The sequence below is a fragment of the Falco cherrug genome, chromosome 5 (assembly GCF_023634085.1).
Source record: "Falco cherrug isolate bFalChe1 chromosome 5, bFalChe1.pri, whole genome shotgun sequence".
NCBI classification, from domain to species: Eukaryota; Metazoa; Chordata; class Aves; order Falconiformes; family Falconidae; genus Falco; species Falco cherrug.
The window spans coordinates 25,561,375-25,587,117 of record NC_073701.1 but is presented as its reverse complement, the minus strand read 5'-3'; the positions used below and the strand labels follow the sequence as shown (position 1 = coordinate 25,587,117).

At 41.5% G+C, this 25,743-nt stretch overlaps 1 protein-coding gene across 6 annotated transcripts in view; it reads left to right on the top strand.

Moving 5' to 3' along the window:
• Nucleotides 1–10,587: 10,587 nt before the first annotated feature.
• The window catches only part of CAPRIN2 (caprin family member 2), a 34,658-nt gene continuing 19,502 nt past the window's right edge, over nucleotides 10,588–25,743 (top strand). For 3 of the 6 annotated variants that reach the window (XM_027807685.2, XM_027807682.2, XM_027807681.2), the window contains exons 1-7: nucleotides 10,681–12,166; nucleotides 14,097–14,159; nucleotides 17,779–17,865; nucleotides 20,360–20,598; nucleotides 21,865–21,947; nucleotides 23,841–24,005; nucleotides 24,476–24,519. In XM_027807685.2, coding sequence (XP_027663486.2) covers nucleotides 11,918–12,166; nucleotides 14,097–14,159; nucleotides 17,779–17,865; nucleotides 20,360–20,598; nucleotides 21,865–21,947; nucleotides 23,841–24,005; nucleotides 24,476–24,519 — 930 coding nt within the window. In that variant the 5' untranslated portion in view covers nucleotides 10,681–11,917. Of the gene's footprint in view, nucleotides 10,661–10,680; nucleotides 12,167–14,096; nucleotides 14,160–17,778; nucleotides 17,866–20,359; nucleotides 20,599–21,864; nucleotides 21,948–23,840; nucleotides 24,006–24,475; nucleotides 24,520–25,743 lie in introns of those variants that run through there. The other 3 variants (XM_055712328.1, XM_027807683.2, XM_027807684.2) reach the window with 3 other exon arrangements.

Sequence of the window (25,743 nt, the reverse complement as noted above, 5' to 3'; positions counted from 1 at the left end):
GTGGTTCTGTCCTGGTTTCAGCTGGGATAGAGCTAATTTTCTTCCTAGTAGCTGGTGCAGTGCTGTGTTTTGGGTTTGGTGTGAGAACAATGTTGGTGGCACACTGATGTTTTTGTTGCTGGGTGATGTTTGTACCAAGTCAAGGACTTTTCAGTTTCTCAGGCCGTGCTAGCAAGAGGCCGGGGGGGGAGCACAAGAAATCAGGAGGGGAAACAGCCAGGACAGCTGACCCAAACTAGACAAAGGGATATTTCATACCATAGAAAATTCTGCTAGGTATATAAGCCGGAGGGAAGTTGGCCGGGGTCTGCTTATCACTGCTCAGGGACTGGCTGGGCATCGGTCAGTGGGTGCTGAGCGATTCTGTTGTGCATCACTTGTTCTCTTTTCTCCCTTCCCTTTGTGTGTAATTCCTGTCTCCTTCCCCCTCCTTTTCATTATAATTGTTGTTGTTATTATTATTGTTTTCATTTTATTTTATTTTAATTATTAAATTGTTCTTATCTCAACCCTTGAGTTTTACATTCTTTCACGATTCTCCTCCTCATCAACGGATGGGCAAGGTGGGGAGTGAGCAAGTGGATGCATAGTACTTACTTACCAGCTGGGATTGAACCACAACAAGTTCCAAAGGATTTTGAGGCCTGGAAAGTGTGGCCACAATCCGGGCATCCAGTGTGGCCCAGGATTTTGTGCTCTTGTTGATGTGCTGGTGGCAAGGACAATGTGGCTGTAACCTAGGCATGTAAGACAGGACAGCATTCAGAAGGGATGGTTTTTTTTCCAATTTGGCCTAACAATCCTGCATATCATGCTGTTGACTTTTGAGTCAATCTAGGTCATTTTAGTCCATGAAATGAATGCGTGTTTATCACTGAAACATGAAGATAACCACATCTCTCCATGCTGCCTTTCTGCCTTACTGCAAGAGATTTCAAGGTTGTGCTTTGTTGTGGTTTTAAAAGTTTTCCTTCCAAGCTGCAGAAGGGTCACTAAATCTCTCTCTGATGACAGAGAGAGAAGGTCTCTCTCTGAGGCTCACCCCTGGCTTTTTGTTTTGTTATCATTAGTGATAGTGGTGCAGAAGTATAATACTGGTCTGCTTTTCTGAGGAGCTGAAAACACTCTGCAGCCAATAACTTGACCAAGAGGCTAAAGGTTCCAATTATTTCACATCTTTGTTTTCAATCATGCTAGTGTACAATTGATTGAAAAATGGGGAAATTGAAATTATTCTCCTATTTTCTGGCAAGCTTCAGGGCTGGTTCTGGTAATTTTTTTACCAGAAAATGTTCCTCATATTCCATTGGCTCTAGGAGGTATAACAGCAATATGCTTTTCACAACATTATTCGTTGCTTTTCGTAACTACATTTCCGCATGTTCAGAGTCCTGCAGAAGCACTAGGGTTTTTTGTTTTCCTTTTTTTTTTTTAACAGGATCTCTGAATTGAGCAGTATTCATAACTTTTAAAACATAATAATACATATGTATCTGAATAATATAAATAATACAGAAAGTAAACAATTATTCATAAACACTTTAAGTAAAGTTCTTTCATGTAACTTTTCATTAGCATACAGATACTGTGCTGGAAAGCTGTCAAGATTTTTATCTCAAGGAAGCACTTACTGCTTCTCTTTAAGAAGATGAACCATTCCATTATGATCACAATTCTTGTGACACGAAAACCAGCAAATGTACAAAAACCCCATGCTTTTCAATATGAATTTTTAATAAAAATAAAATTTGTAGAGTGTATTGTCTTAATGAATTCAGTGGGATTAGTCAAACGCTCAAACTTAAGCATGGGCTTGTGCACATGTTAAATTATGGTCCTGAACAAAAGAATGATTTGTAGACTCAACTGCAGTTTATACTCTCTGTGGCTTCGGGCTGCCATGTTCCAGCACTTGTGTGAACGGCTGCACTCGTATCAACATGGCAACACAGAAATGCAAAGTACTTAATCAAATTGTTCCAACTGAAAGCTTGCTTCTTGTGGCAAAACTTAATAAGAGAAAACCAGATTAGTTTCTATGCAGAGACTTTAGAGAGAGTGTTTGAACTACTGTTTGTAACAAATACTGAGTAAATTAAAATGGGAGTTAGGTGATTAAAACAACGTCCAATACTTAATTCATTATAATAGCATAAAAAATATTAAGACCCAAGTTGTCAGGTTCCCTGAATAAATGCATCCTGCTAGCTATCTAAGTTTTATGAAAGTGTTGGAGTGGTTTCAGCCCTGTTATAAATTGTCAACAATATTGCTATTTCTGATAAAAATCAATTCCTGTCTTTTAAAAGATATTAATAGGTTTATGAGCAATTTGTTTGCTGGTGAGTCTAAGAAAATCATAGTTGCAATAGAAATATAGAATCTTTTTAGAATACAAATTAATACACAGTCTGGGTTTTATTAAAAGGTAGGAAAATGAACAACTATGATCAAAATTGGCTTTTATACTTCAAATTCTACAAGGAATTGTTGGAGTTCTTCAAGAAACAGAGGCCCTATCCTATCAATACTTAAATTTGTGTTTATTTGCATTCATGTGAACACTATTGTTTTATTTTGTGAGAAAATGGGAAACAAAATTAAGCATGTGCATGTCCATTTTTAAAAAACACCTCTCCACTTTATTAAAGCTACCAGAGGGCTGTTTTGGGTCTCTGCTTTATGATTTTTTCCTATAATTTCTATTTACTGTGTATTTTAAACTTCTGTTAACACCTTCCCTACATAAATACTGTATTATTTCAAGTGAATTTTATTTTTTTACAGGAACATAGATGAATGAAATAAGCTAACTGATAAAAAAATCTCTACAGTCTTTAAGCTTTGTTGCTAATTATTTGGGGTGGGGTTTTTTTCTCCTGACTGAATCTCATAATAGCACTTTGTGAAGTTGCCAAATTCCGCCCCTGTTTTTATTCAATTACACACAGGTGCATAATGTTTTGCATATGAAATTGCTCAGAACTTGTAGAAGAAAACAAAATGAAGCCACAGAAATTGAGTCCTGAGTTCAGGTCACAGACAGATTTCAGGAATGTCCATTTGTCTCCCACTCATTCTTTCTAATGACAAAATCAGAAAGTGGGGCCTATTTTTTTCTTTCCTCACAACATATTGGGAAATGATGCAGAGAAAAGTATCAGATTGCAGAGATAGTCTGCAATGAACTGAAATCAGACTTTAAAATTAAGTTTAATTGAGTCCTAGAATGCAGCTGTGACATAGTAACATTCAAAGGGAAACACCAGTGAAAATATTTTCTACAGGTCCATCTGAGAATGCTCAAAGGCATTTAGGTGGCAATAGGAAGTAAATAGATCTGTCATTAGTATTTCCCTGAGAATAATAAAAATCCATTAGCTCCCCTGGAGGAGTTAGGGTTATGGGTCATAGGATGAAAGGCATGAAAGCTGTCCAAATAATTACTATCTAAACCATACCTAAGACTACCAACTCAATAAAGAAAACAACCAAGTCAGGCTATTTGACTTAAACATTTTTGAGCCATGCACCATGGTCGTAAGAGTACAGCCAGCCAGAGTTTCATGCTTGTGAGATACCAGGAGATCCTCTGCTACACAGAGACTGGAGCCATTAGCAATTAAAGATCCTGCAGCTGAGTCAGTGAGCAAGCAAGCAAATCAAATTCTCTGAGAAGAACATGTGTTCACATAAGAACTCGGAAATCTGAAAAAGAAGGACCCCAGATGTTTCAGAAAGGTTTTAAAAAAAACAATTGGGAAGCTACTTTAATGGAAATGAAAACCATAGCAAAAAATGTTCTAACCAAGAAATACAACAAAGCAGGATAATATTTTAATGGATGCTTGCAGCATCAAAGAGCCCTTCAGGGCTGTGATGGCAGGGCAGGGTCACTGAGCAATTTATAGCTACTTCTTGGGAAGCAAAGAAACACTGGACTCTCCGGGCTCTGCCAGAGGAGCAGATGAAGGAAGCACACCTACCTCACAGTATCATGTAGTTAATCCCTGTGCAGAGTGGTTGCCATGTGCAGTTCTGCAGTTCCTATTTGTAATAAACTCTTCCCACCACAGAATCATAGAATGGTTTGGGCTGGAAGGGACCTTAAAGATCATCTAGTTCCACCCCCCCTGCCACCCTCCACTAAACTTGCTTAAAGCCACATCCAACCTGGCCTTGAACTCTCTCCTTTATGTTTAGGAAAAATAAAAGATTTTTCTGCAGACTACCAAACTAAATAATAAAGGTTTTGGAAACAGCCTTGGTTTTGTATGGGGAAATACACTGGAAGCTTTTTATCAGCATTCCTGTGAATGGTGGAGGCGGGATTATCCTCCTTTTCTACAAGTAAAAGTCACAGATGCTACTAATTTTGAGTGTGTAATTTGAGTTGATGTATCATGCCTCATTCTCCAGAATACTTTGTATTCAAAGGACAATATTATGCTCAAAGCATCCCCCTGTCTATGCTAGTTGCAGCTGTGAATACTGTGCATCTACAACATGATCCTAAGTCTTCTGGAAAATGATGATCATGTCCATGTAAAGTTGTTTGTAGCAGAGATAGGGGTAAATTTAGCCTAAAGGTCAGTGTTCACTTGCTTTATCCATAAAAACATCTTTTCCCCCAGTTATTTTGCTCATTCACTGTAAGTCTCCTAAATCGCGCAAAAAAACAGGTGTGAGTCCTGAACTTATCAACTGTTTTAATGCGCAATCCGGTTTTGTTCTAAGGCCACATACATGCCAGGCACAGAACAAAAGAGGGGGAAGGGAGAGGTTTCATGGAGAAAATAACACTTTAAATGTGTTAATTTATCAATTTGTCAAAATGCTGAGAGACAGACATAAAATGAACAGAATTAATATTGGTTTTAAAGGAAAATATACTTCTACTATTTTCTAACTTTTCAGTGCCTAATTTTACAAGCTTACTAATATTTTAACATCAAATTTCCAAGGTCTCCCCAATAGTCTGTCACTCCGACTACTCTTCTATACCATATAATATCTTCCTCCCTTTTATCTCCTCTGCATCTGAGCATATTCTTGCCCATGTGCTCAGTAGCAGAAACACAGAAAACACACAAGTATGATTCTCATTCTGAAAATGAGGGTAGTCCTCACAGCAGAGTGCAGTGGCAGTTCAGAGCTTTACAGTCTGCATGTTCTCTGCGCATAAACTCTGGAGACAGTTCAGCTGCCAAAAAACCTAACAAGCGCAGGTGTGAGTTGGAACTTCCAAGGCTTGGAAGTAGGCAAACTTTTTTCATAGGGTCAATGAAATAAATGCTTCTGACACAAATAACAAATCCACTTTCACATGACAGTCCCTAGAGCAAAGCATTTATGGGCAAAGGCTCCCTTCCCTTTAATCTCACCATTGGAAATTAGTTAATTTCTTTTGAACTTTTCACTCACATACACACAAAAAAGAAGAAATCCCACATGAATGGCTGCTCTGCAATGTTTCCCCTTTTGCAGCTGAGGTTTGATGATGTCCTAAGCAAGGACAGAGAAACTAACAGAAGGAGGTGCCGCTTCTTGCACCGCTTGGGCCACCACATCTTTCTCCTCAGCTGGTCCCTCTTATTATTAAGGTTGCCCAGCACTTCCCAATCTATTTTTTCAATTTGCTTTTCGTTTAACAGCTTTTTCAGTCCCAGATGAACTCTCCCATTCTAGGTGTCTGTCTCAAACTGAGTTGAGACCCACTGGGTTAGCCATTTTCAAGAATGGGACTGAAGATTCAAGCAGTTCACAGGGTCCTTTCTGCACTTTCACTGAAATTCCAGAAACCCACAGCCTGGGCAGAGGAATTTCAACTTCACTGTCAAGGAGTGTCTCTTGTGCAATGTGCCTATATGTAGGCAGTCAGCACATACTCCACAGAATGCTCTTTCAGCTGAACTTGTAAATTCTCCAAAGATGCTTCTGCCAGGGAGCATAACTCCATTCCCTCACAGATCTTACAGGTGTTAACATGGGCTTTAATTAAACATACTCTGTTTGGCCTGGAGCTACAGAGGTGAAATTTGATTAAGTTTGTAATGGCTGCTCCCAGGCACAGCAACTACTTCTGCTTAGCTTCATGGCTTTAAAATTACAGAAGAATGAAATGTCTGATGAAAATTGAGAAAATGGGGAGAAAAAAAAAAAAAGGCAAAATGAAAAAGAGTCAATAGAAGCAAGAATTCTGGCAAGGTGAGGACTCATTGAGGAGATTAAAACTGGCTGGGAACTGGAAAGGGTGCCTGGCACTGGCTGAGCAGGAATATGAACCAGTTTGCTAGGCAGGATTGAACACGGAGGTAAAAAGGAAGGAGAGGAAGCTCCTACACAAGGAAATTGAAACTAGGATCCTGTGATGAAAACACAGAAGACATGGAGGTGGAGTGTAAAGGGAGAACTGTTATCTTTAAGAAACATTTGCAAAAGTTAGGTAGAAAACATTGTGGTGCGCAGCAGCTTGTGTAAGGCAGTGCTGGTCACTGAGTGAAGCACCCTTTCACCAGTCTCCTTGGCTTTGAGATCTGAACAGTAGACAGCCACAGGGTACATATGGGAAAAAACTCCTTGCAGCAATGTATTTCCCAAGATCCTCCAGGTTCTTCCAACCTGGATTGTGAGATCTAATGTATTCATCCCTTGTTGGTTCCAGAATTCCTCAGCCTTCCTTTCTAAGAGATGTTCAATGAGTGAAGCAGGCTTCTCTAGTCCATCACTGTATAATCTTTGCAACACATTTAGTCTATGTCTTTCTTTGCTAAAGTTAACAAGCAGCTGATCTTATTCTACACATCTGTTTACTTTCTGGACTTTCACAATACAATAATAAAAGGGATGGCAGGGAATGAAGGTGGGAACCTGCTCCCAGTCTTCACCATGGCTGGCTGGGGATTGGCCCACTATAGCTGGAGGGAGGCAAACTGACACTGGATGCCACTGGGATTAGGAAGGGTTTTGTTAGGCTGGATGAAGAGTCAGGTGTGGAAAACTGGAAGTGGTTGGGCAAAGGGCTGGCACTGTGTGCAAAGGAAATACTGCTTCTCAGAGGAACCTGTGACTCTGACAACATGCAGACCTAGGCAGAAAGACAGCCTAGAGTTCAGGAGTGGAAACAGGAAGGCAAGAAAAATGAGATTGGGATAAATTGCTGGGACTAGGAAAAATCAGGACAGTTCTGGTTCGAGGGGATAAACAGAATCAGTCAAACATGAAAAAATGAACAGCATGCTTTTCTTTAGGCATTAGAGTGCAACCCCCTTCTGATCCTGGAGTAAAAGGCACAGATCCCCAAGTTGGGAATGCTGAGTGTCTAGGAATCTGTGGCTATGATCAATGTGTGGCTAGACTATAATAACCTATGATCATCTACTTAAAGATGACCTCACAATGGGTCTGCAAAATGGCATTAAATGAATTAATTTAGGCTGCACTTAATCCTGGTACTTCCTAACATTGGTGTGCTTGACCTTGCCACATTAATAATGTTCTTTAAAGTACTCTAGAGACCATACTTATATTATAAATGTATATAGCATCAGTCTCAAATAGTGATTCTGTCTTTGTTTTAAAATGAAGTTCAAATAGCCTTTGATTTTAAATATGCATTTGAATTGTATGAATCTTCCTTTAATTTTTTTTCCTCATCTATACAATTTCATAACTGTAAAAGTGCACTATAAAGTAGTTTGCAAGATGTAATTATGATTTATAGAATAGTCCCAGGTGTCTTCACATTAATTATGACTTATTATTAATATATACATTCATTGATCATTCATTCTATAATTACTTTGCAAGGATCTAGCCCATCAGTGCTAGCTTTGAAAGAAACTACACAAAGAACAGAAATCTACTGGAAGAACTTTTAGTGTACGTTGCTGATCCTAGACACAAGCTGTGTCTTATCATTAGCATTTCTTCTCAGTCATGAAAACTAGCCTTACAAAGCGACCTCATTCTAGGAGCTAGGGCTTTAAGAACAATGGAGTATTTTGAGAGTTGTGATTAAACCAAAAGTGGCAAGACTGTGGATGTTACAGGTGGTTCCATATGACTGAATCTGATTCTGTGATACTCTGTGAATTCTTCTCATTGTTTGAATCACTTATCTTTTGCTTGGTTTCACTTTTAAATGCAATATTTATTTTGTATGAGCCTTTCCTCTCCAGTTTTCTCATCCATCTTCTGTACCTTTTGTGTTCTGTGAAAGCTCTCTTTGCATTCCTTCCTTACTGACACATTCTTTTCTTCTTCAAAATGTTTCTATTTTCATAACTTTCCCAACTTTCAGAATCTCTCAGAACTTGCTATAAACTGTCACTCCAGCCTTCAAAAAGGGCAAGAAGGAGGAGGAGGACCCAGGAAGTGACAGGCAAGTCAGCCTCACCTCCATCTCTAGAAGGGTGATGGAACAGCTCATCCTGGAGGTCACCTCTTAAGTACATGAAGGAAAAGGTTATCAGGGGTAATCAACATGAATTAACCAAGGAGAAATCATGCCTGACCAATCTGATAGACTTCTATGATGGAATGACTGGCTGGGTAGACGAGGGGAGAGCAGTGGATGTTGTCTAGCTTGACATCAGCAAGGCTTTTGACACTGTCTCCCATAACATCCCCATAGGTAAGCTCAGGAGGTGTGGGTTAGATGAGTGGACAGGGAGGTGGATTGAGAACTGGCTGAATGGCCAGGTGGGTTTTGAATGTCTCCAGAGAAGGAGACTCCACAGCCTCTCTGGGCAGCCTATTCCAGTGCTCTGTCACCCTCAAAGTAAAGAAGTTTTTCCTCATATTCAGATGGAACTTCCCATGTTGGTTTGTGCCTGTTGCCCCTTGTCCTGTCGCTGGGCACCACTGAAAAGAGCCTGGCCCCATCCTCTTGACACCTGCCCCTATGGTATTTGTATGCGTTGATAAGATCCACCCTTAGAGGCCCAGCTCTCTCAGATTTTCCTCATAAAGGGGATGCTCCAATCTCCCAATCATCTCCATAGCTCTCTGCTGGACCCTCCCCAGTAGTTCCCTGTCTCTCTTGAACTGGGGAGCCCAGCACTGGGCACAGCACTCCAGATGCAGCCCCACCAGGCCAGGATCACCTCCCTCACCTGCTGGCCACGCTCCTCCTGATGCACCCCAGGATCTCACTGGCCTTCTTGGCCACACGGGCACACGGCTGGCTCATGGGCAACTTGCTGTCCACCAGGATTCCCAGGTCCTTCTCTGCAGACCTGCCTCCCAGCAGGTCAGCCCCAGCCTGTGCTGGTGCGTGGGGCTGTTCCTCCCTGGGGGCAGGACCCCGAACTTGCCTTTGGTGAACTCCATCAGGTTCCTCTCTGCCCAACTCCCCAGCCTGTCCAGGTCTCGCTGAATGGCAGCGCAGCCCCTGGTGTATCAGCCACTCCTGCCAGCTCTGTATCATCAACAAACTTGCTGAGGGTACACAGGCCTCCAGCTGGACTCTGTGACTGTGCAACCTGCTCTGGGTGAGCCTGCTTTAGCAGGGGGTTGGACTAGATCTCCAGAGGTCCCTTTCAACCCTGACCATTCTGTGACTTTATTGCTTTTTGAGGTAACGGCCACAAAAAAAGAAACAAAGGAAACATAATTCCAGCTTAGTCTTCTGGTGTTTGGAGGGTCTGTTTAGTCTCCCAACCTTCAATACCTTGTGTAGCACTGACACCGTTGTTACAGGTTAATAAAAGTCTGTTGGTGATTATTTTATCGTGTATGTTCAATGGACTGAAGTGCTTTTACTAGCTATCAAGTGTTTACATGGTTGGGTTGCATATACAGAGGACATACACACCTTTTGTTACATAAGATGACCCACAGTCCTCCAAGTCTCCTCAAGGGACTCCATACTGGACAAGAGGAACTCTTCTGCTGGTTTAAACAGGCACAGACCAACATTTCTTACTGTCCCATGGCCACCCAAGCCACGCTAGCGAAGGGTGCAACCGGGCCTTGTGTTGCAGACAGGTGGAGGCTGGGATCCTCTTGCACGCAGGTGACAGGACCCTCTCCTCAGGGCTGCTTGTGGACAGAAGCCTGCCTGTCTTGGGACGACTGGTTCGAGAGGCTGCAGTGATACATGCAACTGGACAGCGGGTCATGGCTTCACCAGGGACCTGCGCGACCTTCTCCCCTCTGGACAGAGCAAGGCGCGGGGTGGTGTCACACCAGACATCCCTTCCCTACGCAGCTGACGGCGAGCCAGGGCTTTCCTAGGACGCCCCGTTCCCCCCCTCCTGCCAGGGCCACCGCCCAGGCCTCTTGCCCACGCACGGCTCTGGAGGAGCACCGAGTCCCGCCCGGGAACGCGGCACCTCAGCCCCTAAACCAGGGACCCTCACCGCCCGCCGGCGGCCCCCGGGCGGGGCACCCTGACCTTCACAGGGAGCCGCCCCTTCCCACACGCCGACGGGTAACGGCTGTCCGCCCCGGTGGCGGGCCCCGCCCCTCCCGCATCACGTGAGGCGCGGCGGCGCAGGGCGGGAAGGCAGACGGGCAGGTGAGGCGGCGCCGGCGATTGGGAGGCGGGCGGTGACCCCGCGGCAGGCCCCGCCCCGCCCCGCCCCGCCCTGCCGCCGCCTCTATATCAGGCGGGGGGCGGGCGGTAGGGCGGGCCTGAGCGTGTGCGGCCAGCGAGGTGAGCGGGGAGGTGGGAGCGAGGCGGCGCGGGGCTGGCCGAGGTGCCCCGCAGCCTGGCGGCCGCCACCGCAGGGAAGGCACCGCAGGAGGAGGCGGCGGCGGCGGCGGCGGAGGTGGTGTAGGTGGATCCCCGGGGCGGCGACGCCGGCATGGAAGGAGCCCGTCGCCGCTCAATTCTTCTTCCTCTGCCGTGCTCGGCGAGCGGCGGCGAGGCGTGCGGGGTGGGGGGCCGGCGGCGGCCGTGCTCTCCCCGGGAGGCGCTTTCTTGCCGTCCCTGGCAAGGGCGTGATGAAGGGCTGACCCCGGGCTCGGAGCCACCTCTCGGGCCGCTGGCGGGGCCGCGGCAGGGGTTGGGCGGGTGGCCCGGGGAAGGACGAGTGTCCTCCCCCTCGGCCCCCGCCGCGGGCAGCTGGTGCCCGCCGGGGTCCTGCGCGGTAGGCCTGCGGGTGGGCAGAAATGTGGTGTCATTGCTTTCTAGGAGCAGGTGTAAGTCAGTAGTTGAAGATGAGGGTGGTGGAGCATCTCTTCCAAAAACTCTGTGCTCAAGGTTAAAGCCCAGCCCCTCCCATTGAAGCCGGGGTCTTGCTGTGGCACGGGCACATCTTTTGGACGGCTGTAGGCAGAGACCAGTTCCTCATGAAGAATGATGCTGTTGTAACTGAGCGTGCTACTTGCTTTATGAAGCGTGGTTTTTCTCATCTTCACTTTCTCAGTTGAAATATTTCTAGTTTAAATGCCTGGTTGGATTGCTGCGAAGGTCATGAAGGGGTAAAACCGATGTGGTGGGGGCAAGAAGAGGGGCTATACCTTCAGGTGTGCGATTTCCAAATGATCATTCAGGCAGCAGCCTGGATGGGAGGCTGGTGGCATGATTTTGCAATTGCTTGCTTGCAGTTTTTTCCCTTGTGGGTGATGTGTGCAGGAAACCTGCCTAGTTTTATATGGACACTATATTGGGTTTCTGGAATCATCCCCTGTGCTGTCTAATTCTGCCTCTGTAAAGGATTTTTGGTGTCTGGATGGGTGGGGAGACTTGAACAATACAAAGTTTGCCTTGCTTTGAAATTACTGGTACAGATATTTTGAAGAGGGAGGGAGCAGAGTGAAAGATTGTGGTAAATACTGAGGCGTAGCTTTGTGGGTACATGTTCTGAATGTGTGATGACAAAAGATTTAACTTTAAAAAAGGGAGGGGTGGTGGTGATGAGAGAGAGAGCTAAATAAAAGGAGTTTCTTTGCAGCTCCATCCATTTCAATGGTGCAGCTTTCCCAAGCCCCTTTCCGTTGCCCATCATCACCTTCAGGCCGGTCAGAGGAGGGTGAGGATAAGAGCATGAAGGCTGCCAAGCAGCAGGTGAACCCGTCTGGGGAGAGCCAGCCTCCCTCCAGTCCCCTGCAGTCTGCGCTGAACTCGGCAGCCTCTCCTTCCCAGGCATATGAGACTTACATTGATAATGGGCTTATTTGCCTCAAACACAAGATCAGGAACATTGAGAAAAAGAAGGTAACTTGATTTTCTTTGGTATAGCACATATTTAAGCTGCTAATTGTAAAACTCGGTGTCTGTTTTATGATAGCTGGAATAAGGTTGTATATATAGAGAGAAATCAGTGTTTTTGTTAAAATAACCCGTGGAAGGGCCTAAATGTGGATTTCCTAGTATTTTTATTACCATTTGTAACCGTGGTATAGTAAAAAATGGTGTTCTTTACTCTTGCTGTTCTGAAATGGGCTACTTGTATTTGACATTGTGTGAGCATAACATTATTGTTTCCGAGAATCAGGAACGCAGCTAACTAGAAATGTGCTCTCAGCTGCTGGCTTTACAGTGTGTGCCCAATAGTTAGCAAAAGTAACTCGATGTTGATAAAAACTGGGGATGCTTCTTTACCAGGCTTAATCAGTTCAGAACTAACTTGGACCTGATTTGGTGATGGCTTATAGTCTTGCAGGGATGTTCATATTCTATTGATCATGTGCATTTAATATTAGGATGTAGAAATGTATGTAAAATTGGAAATTAGAACAGTATTTCCTCTGACTCATGGATATGTCAAATATGTATTGCCCTTCACTTTGCACAAATATTTGACTTCTGTATTTTAAATATAGAAGAATGCTATTCACTAGAAAGCTTTTATACCGAAATCATCCAAAGCCTGCTGTCTTGTTTTAAATTGTGCTTTCTTTTGGGGGGGGGGGGTAGGATGTGGGCAGGGACAGTACTGTGTTAGTAAGAACTGATATAATACAACTAAAACTGCAGCCATAGCTAGTCAGGCTTTTGCATTCTAAGATTTTTTTCAGTTGGTGGGGGACTGAAGGCTATGTGCATGACTAATTGGGGAAAATGCTATTTTCTGTAAGATAAAAGAAATAATGATGCTGTTGCTTTTGGTACTGAATCAGGATTACAGGTAAAGCAATTGCATGAATGTTGTGCTTCTCTAAATGTCTGAAAAGCTTATTGTTACGTGGTAGGGTGAGAAGGAAGAGTAGATCAGGCTTCTGGCCATGTGGCTTGGGGACTCTATCCTCCTGCAGGAGATGCAGTATTACTGCTGTCTCATGTCATGCATCATGCTGTAATATTGAATAATGTCAGATAAGCATGTTTTCTTTAGGTGATTAACCAACTGTGTTGTATTCTACTTTTGTCCAGGCAAGCTTGTTGTGGTGAATGTCTCAAGTATCTTTGGTTTTCACATGAATGACAATCTGGCCTCACTAGCAAATGAAAGTATGACTTATTAAAAGGAGTAGAAACTATTCTTAGTTCTAGATTCCTCTAGGACTGTGTGGGTAGGTACACCAATGAAATAGTATTCAGCTTCATGGCAGCGAACTCCCCTTTCTCTTCCTTGTGTGTATAAGGAAGCTTGTAATACTTAGTAGTTTTAAAAGCTGATGCAAATGATTAAAGACTTGGTGTATTAGAAAAAAAAATATTTTTTCCTTGAAGACATTAGTCCGCTTTCTTAGGAAATAGTGCTATAAAAGCCTGATGACGTGACTGAAGCCAGATTTTGAAATACGTTCTCTGGAAAATTAAATAGGATTATTCACAGACTAGATAGATTACGCTTTAACTAAATTCCAGCATTGACTTGGAAAAGCTAAAATAAGTTCACTGGATCTGTTTGGAACCCCTTTAAAATCTAGGGTCAATGCATTAGTATTTCTTAAATGAAACAAAGGTAGTAAGTTAGAACTGAAAGGAGGTAGGCAGCCTTGGAGACTGAATGCCAAGTTAAAGGCACAGCAAAACTTTCTATGTTACTTTCTCCTGAAAATGAGAGGGAGTAGTAAAACTCCTATTCTGTTGCAGTATGTAGATGACTTAAAAATACAGAAAAAATATGTAATTTCACTTGTACCCCATACTCTACATTAGAGGAATAAATACAAAAAATTTACTTTGGATTTTCCTGCAGCTCAAGCTAGAAGACTACAAAGATCGCCTGAAGAAGGGAGAAGTCCTCAATCAAGATCAGTTGGTAAGTTTGCTTTGTGTGAGTGGATAGCCTCAAAACCTTTAAACATGTCAGAACGGATAGGCTGCTGAAGGTGGTGGTGGTGTAGTTTTACAGAAGTAAAATGCTGGCAATGGTATTATTCACAAAAACAAATGGACAAATTACTGGTAATTAAGATGAATGGTGAGCCCACAAGCTTTGTCTCCTACTTTAACCTTCATGCTGTGTACTGCAGTAATAGAAGCTCTGTGGACCTTCAGCTTCAGTGCTGCTGCACCTTTATTTCTTGATGAGGTGTCCATGTGCAGCTTATCTGTATGTAATTGTGGTGGTAGAACACAAACCTCAAGACTTCTGGGGTAGCTAATTAATCCTCATGACTTCATTAACAGGTGTTACTTGAAATTGGCAGTTGGCTGCACAGTGCTGTTGGTTACAAGCAGCTGTTAGAGTAACAAAGTCCCTGCTGGTAGAAAGGAAGATGCTGGTCCAACTTGCATGGGATCTGAAGGCTTTCCTAATACAAGAATCTAGCTATGAGTTACTGACTTAATTGGGAATACTCTCTTGTCCTTCTAGTGCTGCCATGAGATAGCTGGGAGTTGCCAGCACTTTCTAATGCTGTTAGAACAGTATGTCTATTCTGTACCTAAGATAGCAGAGTTCTGAATGCCAGCATGCAAGATTGTTACTTAAAGATGTGATCCACTTTGTGGAGCTTGCTTAAAATTGCCTGATGTTAAAACAATGAATCTGGCTCTTCTGTCTTGGACTAGAATGGATTCTAGATCTGAAGCCATGTTTCTGTAACATGAAAGTTACTGCTGCTTAAGCATTGAGTAGCAGTGTCACATAATCCAGTGGGTTTATTGCTCTAGTCATCTAGGAGTAGATTTTAACATGCTTCACATGTGCTAAAGAACAATTGTGTGATAAAGGGCATTGATGCTTCAGTGGTAGTACTGATCCTGCTAATAAACCAGTTGGAAAAATACTTCATTGACTGTTAGTTTTACCACAGTGCAGCAGTATGAGAACACAAATACCATTTCCTTACTCTGAATCATTTGTAAATGAGAACTAGACATAAATGGGATAAGGAGGGAAATGATAACTTTCTACTTAAAAGTGGAGTAAACCTATGGGAATAATTGATCTTTCAGCATTTAACTACAAAATCTGATGTAGTCTCTTGCCATCTCAAGTGCAGAAATATGTATTGTGTGATGTTTGAAATAGGATGGTGACCTTTTATTCCTCTAAACTCAGTCTGGAATTGGGTGGGCAAGGGCCTTCTGTCCTTAGATTGTAGGTGTTAAATATAATGTTTTCCTCTGTTGCTAGCAGTGAGATTGTTGAACAGTCTCCTGTGTAAGTCTGATTAATCTTAAATATCTTTTAAAGCTACTTCTAAATTTGACAATTTCTTTGGTATGTACCCTGGACTGTGGAAAGCTATTAGGTGAAAATGAAATTAAGATGTGGGAAACTAAAGAGGTGAAGGATTCTGTGGATGTCTGTCTTGCAAATGCATCCAGTAGCACTAACTTTGGAAGATGGCAATTAACTTGGTTACCGGCTTTCCATATTCCCAGCTGAGTAACTTTTTACATATTAGTATTTTTATCGCAGTTTCTGGGGTATCTGTCTTCTAAAATGGGGGTACTAGATTCGGTCTTGCTAATACACTGATAGGTGGTAGTCACAGTGTTCAGATGACTGTTGTAGAAGCATGTATCAACTTCAGTATTTACCTAATCTAGTCAAGACCCCTGTTTCAGTGGTTATGATGCAGAAATACTGTAATTTTGTAGCTTTCAGATGCAATTTCCCAATGTATATACAAATAGTGGGACCTGGTGATCAAAGCTAGAGCAGAGCTCAATAGTTTGGACACTTGCCTAAAGAAACTAACTGCCTATAATATGGTGGAGCTCTAATGTAACTTGATGTCATCTATATTTGTCATGCTTTCTCTCACAGAGGAAGAAGTGCACATCTGGTGATGAACTTGTTTTGCAAGCAATTTGGATCAAAGTATAATTGCTTATGGTGCATGCCTGCCAGAGCTGCTGTGTGCTAGCCTTACTTAGGGAACATTTGTTTCAAAAATGAGGAGCTTCCAGCAAGTTCAATGCTCTCGCCAGCAGTTGTGTTCTTTGCAACTGAGCAGACTTCCCTCAGTACTGTTCCTCCAGCATGCTGTTAAAGAATGTTAATAACAAGTGTGACAGAAGAAAGCTATTGCTTTCCTACAGGCTGTGTTATAGCTTGTCATCAGAGCAGTGGTAACTGTTCTTGATATTTTCAGGTAGGGAGTTTTATTCTGGGATTTACATTGTTAAAAGCACAATTACTGCAATCTGTCTAGTGAGCTGTTGGTGTTAAATTATGAGTCTTCCTGAAATGTGTAGGCATTAGGGTCTTAAAAGTCATTATCCCAAGTGCTAACTGAACTTGCTAATTAGTTCTTAAAAGTTAAACTACTGAATGAGTGCTTTACCATCAACTTATGCACTTTGTGTTGAGTAGCATGTAGGCCTAGTAATGTCTAGTATTCTACAAATAAGTGAATGTAAGTAACTGAACAATCAAACTGATTGAGCGAATTCACATGTAACTTGTTTTCCAGTTATTTAGGAACACATGGAATTTGCAGATGTCCCATATCTTACTGGGACAGTGAATTAAGCTGTTGTCACTACAGTGATGAAACACTTGCCAATACTGACGCTATTTTGAAAGGGCTTTACATTTAGACTGGGCCCATCCTAGTAAGAACTTCAGATATGTCATGAGCATAAACCAAACTGAATGTAAAGCATGTGTGAACAACTGAAATTAAACTTGTTACTTCCCAGGCATGCCTTAGGGTATTGAGGAGGATATGGGCAGCATGTCTTAACTACAGCATTTAGCTCCTTTCAGAGCTGTCAGACTTTCAAAAAATGAACTCCTTAATGAGGAAGAACTTATAAAAGATAGGGTATATCAAAATGCAATTAATAATGTACTGTAGTCTTTTTGAAGACTGGCTAGTAAAATATTGGTTCAAGCCATTAGTGAAGACAGAACACTGATTTATTTGTGGAAACTAAATTGGAAAGCTTTTTTTCTGAAAGTATGACTTGCCTTCTGTATTCTTTCTAAAGTTTGTAGAAATTATCTGTGAAGACATGCAGCTAAACATGAGGGTAAAAGATCTGCACTGAACTTGTCTGTCTCCTGTAGTCCTTCCAGTCTTTCATGTCAGTGTCTGATGTTTATGTAGCTGTTTACCTCTGCCTGCAGAGACCTATGGGAACAAAAGGAAAAGGGAAATAACTGGTACCCAGGCTTTCTTGTTTTCAATATTAGTATACTAAGTATTGCAGATGAGGTTGCCTGGAAAGTGTAATGCAGACAAACTTGCAGGATATCTGTGCGGTGGTGTGACCTGGCTTTGTATGGCGTATCAGACAGTCATGGTATTTGTGACTTAAAGGTAAAGTATCAGTTACAGACATAGTATCTTTGAAGCTAGTTTTAGAGCAGTACACATTAAATGACTAGTTCTCCATGAGAATTGAAGTACAAGGGCATTGGGATGTCACCAGTAGTCTTAAAGATGAAAAATACATTTTTATCTATCCTTTTGTAGGAGGCAGTAGAGAAATATGATGAAGTAGTACACAACTTGGAATTTGCCAAGGAGCTTCAGAAGACTTTTTCAGGACTTAGCCAAGATGTAAGTATAAAATGTTTTTCCCTGTACTGTTAGGAGGTAACTGAAGTTTATGCTAGTTTTCTGATGGCTACTGTTGTATGCCAATATGCAGAATACTAGCAAGTTTCTCTCTTGGAACTTGAGGGGACAATGTGCTTAAACTGTGTGGAGTAGTGAGTACAGCAGAGCAAATGTTGACAATTTTGTGTGCTACTGACCTCCATGATACCATTATTCACTGTGTACCTCTAAGAGTTTGTGCTTCAAGTAAATTGGGTCATTGGAATCAGCTGTTTGAGATTACTCCAGTTCATCTAGCTTTGAAACTGTTAACCATCTTGCTGGTAGCTTGTGCCTGATGTGGTCTCATCCCCTGTGTAGGTGCAGACTGGCAGGGGAGCAGCTCTACTGGAAAGGACATGCAGGTCCTTGTGGGCAGCAGGCAAAGTAAATGAAGTGTATCCCTAGAACAGTAAAGGCTGGACTTAAATTAAGGAGAACTGATTATTTGGGACTTATTAACCAGTCATGTCTTTTTCTGGTCACTTGGTACAAAAAGGCTATAGGTGAACTTCAGGGAGTTCAGTGGTGGGCTCTGGAACAGCTGGGGCCTGGAAGATGAGACCTGTCAAGAGAGCCTGGAAGGCTTGTTGGGCCTGGTGATGGGAAGGCTTGGCAGGAGATAGTGTTACTTTCAGCTACTAAGGAGATTACTGAATGGGTGGAGCCAGGGTTTTTGGTGAGGGATGTATTATGAGAAGGAATGATCTTAAACTGAAAAAGTAGTTTCCAGCTAGGTGGAAAATGGTCACTCTGAGGACAGTTGAATACTAGAGCAGGCTGCCCAAAGAACTAGTAAACTCTGTTCTTGGATCTTTTCAAGACCTGACTACACAAAGCTTTAAGCAATCTGGTCTTGATTCAGTGTAGCCTTTGTGCTGGAGGCTGGGCTAGATGACATCCTAAGATCCCTTCCAAACTGAATGTTTTGATGTTTCCAGTGCTGGGGTTAAATCACTTTGGTTTCAGTGAGAAGTACAGAAGTACAGTCTTTTTTTAACAAAGCTTGTGGAGTTTGCAACTTACTTGGCTGTAGTTGGCTCTATGGTAAATCACAGATTTAGTGCTTTATTTAGGCCTTTATACAGGGTTTAAAGCACTAGACACTTTTTATGCAAGCAAGTGTTGTATCTTTGGAAAAACTGGTCTCTTGGCTCAAGCAAATACTACCCTTGTGAAAAGATTTGATCCAAGGTAGAGCTGGGCATGCTAAACATGATTAGTCACTGCTCTGGCATTGTTTCTCAGCATTCTTACAGAATGCTGAAGGACTGGTAAAATGGTTTGTCTTGGTGTTGACTGAGACCCAAACAATTTTGCTAGAGAGGCTTTTCTTGTATATGTAGTAATTCCAGGTAGTGCAGTAAATCTCTTAAAGCACTATGTGAGCAGAGATTTAAAAGCCTTTTCAGCAGCATTGCAGCTTTGGGTTCCCTCAGTCATTGTATGGTGAACATAGAAAGTACTGTGCCGAATGTCAAACTTGAATTGCTTCCTATTGCTTTCCTCTGTAGCTACCCATAAAATATCAGAAATGAACGATTGTGACCCAGTGTATCTTTCTGTAGGTGCTTTTAGTAATCCAGCATTAACTTATACCAGTTCATGTTCGTTCTTGAACATATGCTATATTTAAAGGCTTAACCCACTTTGTTTTTTCCTTGGCTCTAATTGTAACAGTATGGATTCTACAGCCAATACCTATTACTGGAACACTAGGGGTTTTGCTGGCAAACAGCATCCTTACAGTGCCTTCTAGAAAACTAAATTTTCATGTTACTGCAAACAATTCAGATACCCCATACTGAGGCACTTAAATTCTGTGGTTACTTGGATAGCTTCTGTTGCATGATTCGATTAGTACATGATAAACTTCCCCTCAAATGTGTCAGGGCTGTGTATGTTCTGTGACTTGTTGTTGCTTATTTAATGAGTGCTTCAGTCTTCTGCCAACAGAAATAAGACTGAGGGTTTTGCTGTATCATTTAAATTGGAGTATTTGAAAGTGAAGAGGCAGTTGTTTTACTAGGAGAAATTTTGACAACTTCTGCATCACTAAATTAACATGATAAATTTTAAAGGTCAGCTAGGCTTGGTTTTGTGTGTTGGTATTATAACAATTCCTTATATTCAGTTGTAAAAGCTGTTACAAAAAAGCAACTAGCAGGCATAATCAGGATCTAAATATTATAAAGGCATATCACAAGTCAAGCTACCATTATCCAGTTTTACTGAAAGCTAGATGTGTAGAGAATTAGAGGATAAATGGGGAGTTCACCCAAGATCTTTCAAGCTCCTCCTCTGGAAATGTGAGAGTTAGGAACTTTTATCTAACCAAAATTAATAGTTGTTTTGATCAAGGTAGAATGATCAATACTACAACTCAATATGTTTTATCCTAGAATCCTGTTACTAAACCATTGTGTTTAACTGTTGACTTCATGTGTTGAAATAGCTGCTGAAAGCCCAAAGGAAAGCCCAGAGGAGGGAGAGTCTGTTGAAGCTTGAAGCAGAGAAGAAAAAACTGCGTACAATACTTCAAGTCCAGTATGTGCTACAGAATTTCACTCAAGAGCATGTTCAGAAAGATTTCAAAGGTGGTATGAATGGTGCAATATACTTGCCTTCTAAAGAACTAGACTACCTCATAAGATTTGCAAAACTGACATGTCCAGAAAGAAATGAGAACTTGAGGTAAGTTTAGGATTTGTCTAATTGGTATGCTTTGTTCGTTACACTAAATGTCCTGTTTGACACTGCCATGTCTTGAAATATTATGCTTTGGGACACTACACTAATTAAAATTCTGTTCTTTAGTCTGAGACTATGAATGTAGCAGATTTGCTTTACTCTAAGCACTAAAAGCTGCAGTAATTACAGCCTCAGTTGTGTGTGAGCTACATACAAGCTCTGCCATCTTATTTTTCCCTGTGGGGTTGAGGGGAGATAGTCCAAAACTGTTATAAGCAGCGAGGCTGGTGATGTGCTGCTTCCCTGAGGTCTCACTGTTCATGAAGTGAAAAACATGCAGTAAACACAGAACTGTTCTATATTCCATTCACCTGATAATCCAGATATGCTTCTTTATTCTGAAGGAATATAAGGTGGTACTCCTGAGGCTCTATTGCTATTAGCTTCAAAGTAGTTTCAAAAATTGAGTGTTTGATACCTCTGCACAGTCATGCATTTTAAGGTAACTGGTTGTCAACAGATATATTGTATATAAGTACTAACTGGGCACCATGCTTCTACTATGATGGCTTATGCTTAGCATGACAGCCTGTTTGTTAAAATATTGTAGTAGAACTTTATATATGGAAAAAGTAGTTATTAGGTGCTAAGTTGAAACACTTTTTGAGTAAGAGTAATTACATATTTAAATGTGACTTCCTAAAACTTCTAATCACTTCTCATACTAAATTTGCCTAATCTTTGCTCTTAACTTCTAAAGAACATCTGCTTTTAAAAAGATACACAATAGGAGTCTCTGATCCCAGTGATAAATTTTTCTAGCTTATTCTCATTGTATTACACTTCTACAAGAAGTTTGTCTGGAGTGGGTGAGGTGGATCGTGGACCTATGTCAAAGTTTCTCAATAACTAAGTGGTGGGAGCTGTTGATGGTTGACCCTGCACATGTGCATCCAATAAACAAGGTGATCAGCTGATAAACAGGAGTTTCCCTGTCTGGCTTGGAATGAAGTCCAACCATATGGTCTTGTGGAGTAGTGCTAGGCTCTCTAATTTGTCTTAATTGCCAACAAAAACTTGCATTTACTAGGTTAAATCATGTAGAGATACAGATGAATCACTTTCAATAGTGGATCAAGGGCTTAGGATTCAGTCTGTAGACAGCCTTTATTTGGAAAGCTAAACATCAGTGTCTTAATGACTAGTATTGGGATACTGGAACACTTGATTTTGACTGATTCTACCTGGTAAAACTGTCACTTGTTTCAGTGTTGAAGACCAGATGGAACAATCATCTCTCTACTTCTGGGACCTTCTAGAAGGAAGTGAGAAACCTGTGGTTGGAACAACATGTGAGTATCTCATCTACAGAAAAACTTAGATGTGAAATTTGTGTGCTGGTTAAACATCTTAAAAACAGTGAATATATGTGGAAGGTTACTACATTAAGCACTTTCAAATGCTTTGTAACTCAGTTATCCATGGATGAACTACTGTTTTTCCGAAGTACTAGGTGCAGATCAATAACAGTATGGCATGCTTTCCTTTCCAGGTAAAGACTTACTGTACCAATGTACTAGCATGTTTGTGAGCAATAATGATGGTAGTAATTCAAAAGCTGATGCATGTATACCTTACAGAACCAGCAGTGGGAAGCTTTTTGGATAGTTATGTGCAAACAGGTTAAGATGGGAACACTGTTCCCAGCCACAAAATGCTTACAGTATACTGATGTGTATTACAAAGCTGCTTTGGTCCCAGGCTGAAGATCCCACAGCACTGAAGATCCTCTGCTGTAGGAATTCCAGCCTTAGACCTGTTTTCTGACTAATAGCATGCTAAGGAAAGGAGCTTGCTGTGATCTAACCAGGCAGAATGCAGTTTTTTTGACCTGTTGCAAGTGTCCTTTTCAAATGCCAAAGTCTGTGGGACTGTACATACTCTTCTGTGTATGGCTTAGTTTCAAAAGCCCTAGTTGTAAGCCAACATGAACATATGTTCCTATTTAGAACTTGCTTGTGAGGAAACAGTGCTTACTTGAGTGTCTTTCCTATTGCAAATAGACCTTGCTTGTCCTGTTTACTCTGGTGTTGTAATGGCTGTGTGGCAGTAATCTTTCATTTGTCATTGACAATGTTGTTGAAACGGTTAGACCAGAGCACTAGCGTACCCTACCTAACTTCCACATACAGATAGCTGAACTAACAACAAAGTGTTAACACTTATCATAGTTCTGGACAAAGTGCAAGCTGGCCTTGTATTGCTACAGGCTGGTAACTTTAGCCTTATATCTGTTGACATGAATTCATAGTTGCCTAGTTATCTTAGACTTGTAATAAACTCTTGTAGTGTTTTGGCTATCATCTAAACTTCTATTTTGTCAGTATATCCAATCCCTTTAGTATCAGTCTTGCATCCTTTTGTGCAGAAGCTAAATTTTGGATAAAGCTGTTATGACTTCGCATTCATTGCCTTGGAAGACACTTTAATATAGATATCAAGTTCTAGCTACTATTCTTGTTCCATACAGTTGTCACTGGAAGGAGTGATTTTTAACTGAATATTTTTCCTGTTCTCAAGGCTGCCTTGTCTCTAGCTCCTCTGAAACAATTTCTAGTATCACTGCTACTTATGAGGTATTCACTCTCTAAGCTGCTGTCTCCTTTTTGCGTAAAGGAGTAAGCTGGACAGTGCTTCTCAGGGTACACGTGTTTGTCTTCAACCATGTCAGCTTTGACTTTCCAAAACTTCAGAGGATTAAGTTCAGTCTGGATCAGTCTCTTGCTTTCTCCCTCCCTGCTTGTTTTTGCAGTGGACTTTTTCTTCTGAGACTTGCCATTCTATCACTGGGAAGAGTGTCTTGTTAGGGCAGTTCTATAGTGACTTTGTTTAGCTTTACCTGTGCTGCAGTCTGTACAACAAGCTTTTAGTATCAGTGCTGGCTAGCTTACAGATGGTAAATAAACCCCTTTCTGAGCATGTGGGAGACCAAGTGCCTCAGTGTTTACCTTGTGTATACTTAAACACAAGCTGCAGGTCTTACCTCTGGATTGCAAAGATGTTCTTGGTTGTAATATAAAGCAGTTTAACAAGTACTTAAACATTTTATTCCTATAACTCAGTAAGATGTGTGAACTTGGAGAAATTGTAATCTGTATAAAAGAGAAAGGAGTCTTGATCTGTAATCTGAATACCCTATACTTTCAGATTTTCATATATTTGTCTCATGGATTTTTACTTTTCAGATAAACACATGAAGGACCTGTTATCCAAACTTCTAGACTCTGGCTACTTTGAAAGTATTCCAACTCCTCGCACCAGTATACCAGTAAAAGAATTGGAAGAAGAAGTAAATAGAAAATCTGAGAGAACAAGACAGATGTCAAAAGGAGAGTCTGTGAAAGAACCAGGTGGAGTATTACAAGGTTCAATTTCTGTATCATAATGTTGGGATAAGCTTGAACTGAGCATTGACTTTGCATAGCTTGATGAGCAATCTAATCCTGTGCTGTAACTTATAATGTAGTAACTAAGTAGGGCTTGCAGCCCTATTCTGGCTAATATTGTAGAAAAGTCTAATTCACAGTAACAGGATGTTTTTGCCTTCTGAGCAAGTCTCAATGTTCATGTGATGTGAGAATTACAACAACCAAATTATGGATACTACAAAATGCCTCTTGCTTAATGCTAAACTCCTGCAAATGTAAAACCAAATCGGAAAATAAAGGCTTGTCTGAAAATAGCATGTTGAATGACAAGCTGAGATTTCAGAATATATGGTTTAGTAATTGGCACTACTATTTAAATAGTTAGACTTGGTACTGTTTGGTCTGCCTTTATGCATTTGATCAGTTGAAACAAATTAACATCCTTTCTCTAGAATCCATTATGGAGCTTATGAAGTCTGAAATACAGCCACAGGAGGTAAGATACTCCACTGCTAATTGCTTTCCTTTATATTGTGATCTAGCAGAAACATAACTGCACTTCTGCAGCCCTTTTTTTAAACTTAAAGGGAGCCTGAACAGCAACTCAAATGTTGCTTTAGGTAGGGAGTGTTAAAGACTTGGTTGCATTTCTCTTTCTAACCCCAAATTTATGGCTTCTGTGGGATATTTTGGGATAAGTGGGGCAGGATGACATGAAGCAGTGTAGCACTTTAATGCTCTGGCACTTTCTGGAATAAACCAAAGCATCAGCTGTTAGAGTGGAAACACACTGATCTTTTGTGTACTATGGGATAGAGAAAATACACATCTACTAAAGCTGTCTATAAAAGCTAAGCTTATTGCAGTAAGCTTGATACTGGTGGGGTTGAGAACGATGTAGTTGCTCTGCTTTCAGAAAAGTAGGTATCACAAGACATTATGCACTTAGGGGTGTGTAGACCTGTTTCAACAGCTCTTCAGACTCCTGATTTAAGTACTCGAGCTTCAACTGGCAATAGCCTAAAAACTATTAGACTTGGTTCAAAGGGTGGGGGAGGGGTGTCCTGTTGTAAGTGGAAGCGCTGGTTCTTAAAAGGCTGAATCCCAATTTCCCAGGTATCCCACTAGAGGGTGTACTCTAGAACAAGTTTTTGTAACTTACTGGTAACAACACTGTTACCTGACTCTAAAGCTCTTCTGGTGACTTGTCAGAAAAATCTCAGCCTGTGAGCCTTGTACATTTTTCACTTCATATATTTACTTCCTGTTTATGACAAAGTGGTAACTTGGGAAAACTTCAGGACATCTTCAATGAACTCTTACTGACAGTAAACACAGCCTGGAGTTGAAGTCCAGTGGTACTAAATCTGAGAATCTAGTGAATTTTTAGTGTTTAAACTCCATTAAAAATGAGGGCTCTACTTGGTTGCTGGGCCAAAGATTCTGGGGGAGATGATGCTGCAATGCTTAGCAGTATGTCTACTAATATAGTACCACAGCACTTTAGATACATAGGAGGAGAGCTACCTTTGTAAAAATAACAATTCAACTTGATATTGTTACTGCCTAGGAACATCCTTTAGGATAAGGGTAATAGATTCACTCAGCTCAAGTATGTTTCACATGTGCTGTTCAAGACTGATGCTTCTGTGGCATGCCAAGCAAAGCTAGCCTGCAGTGTTGTAGGATTAAAGCCATGACTGGCCACATATTTTCTATG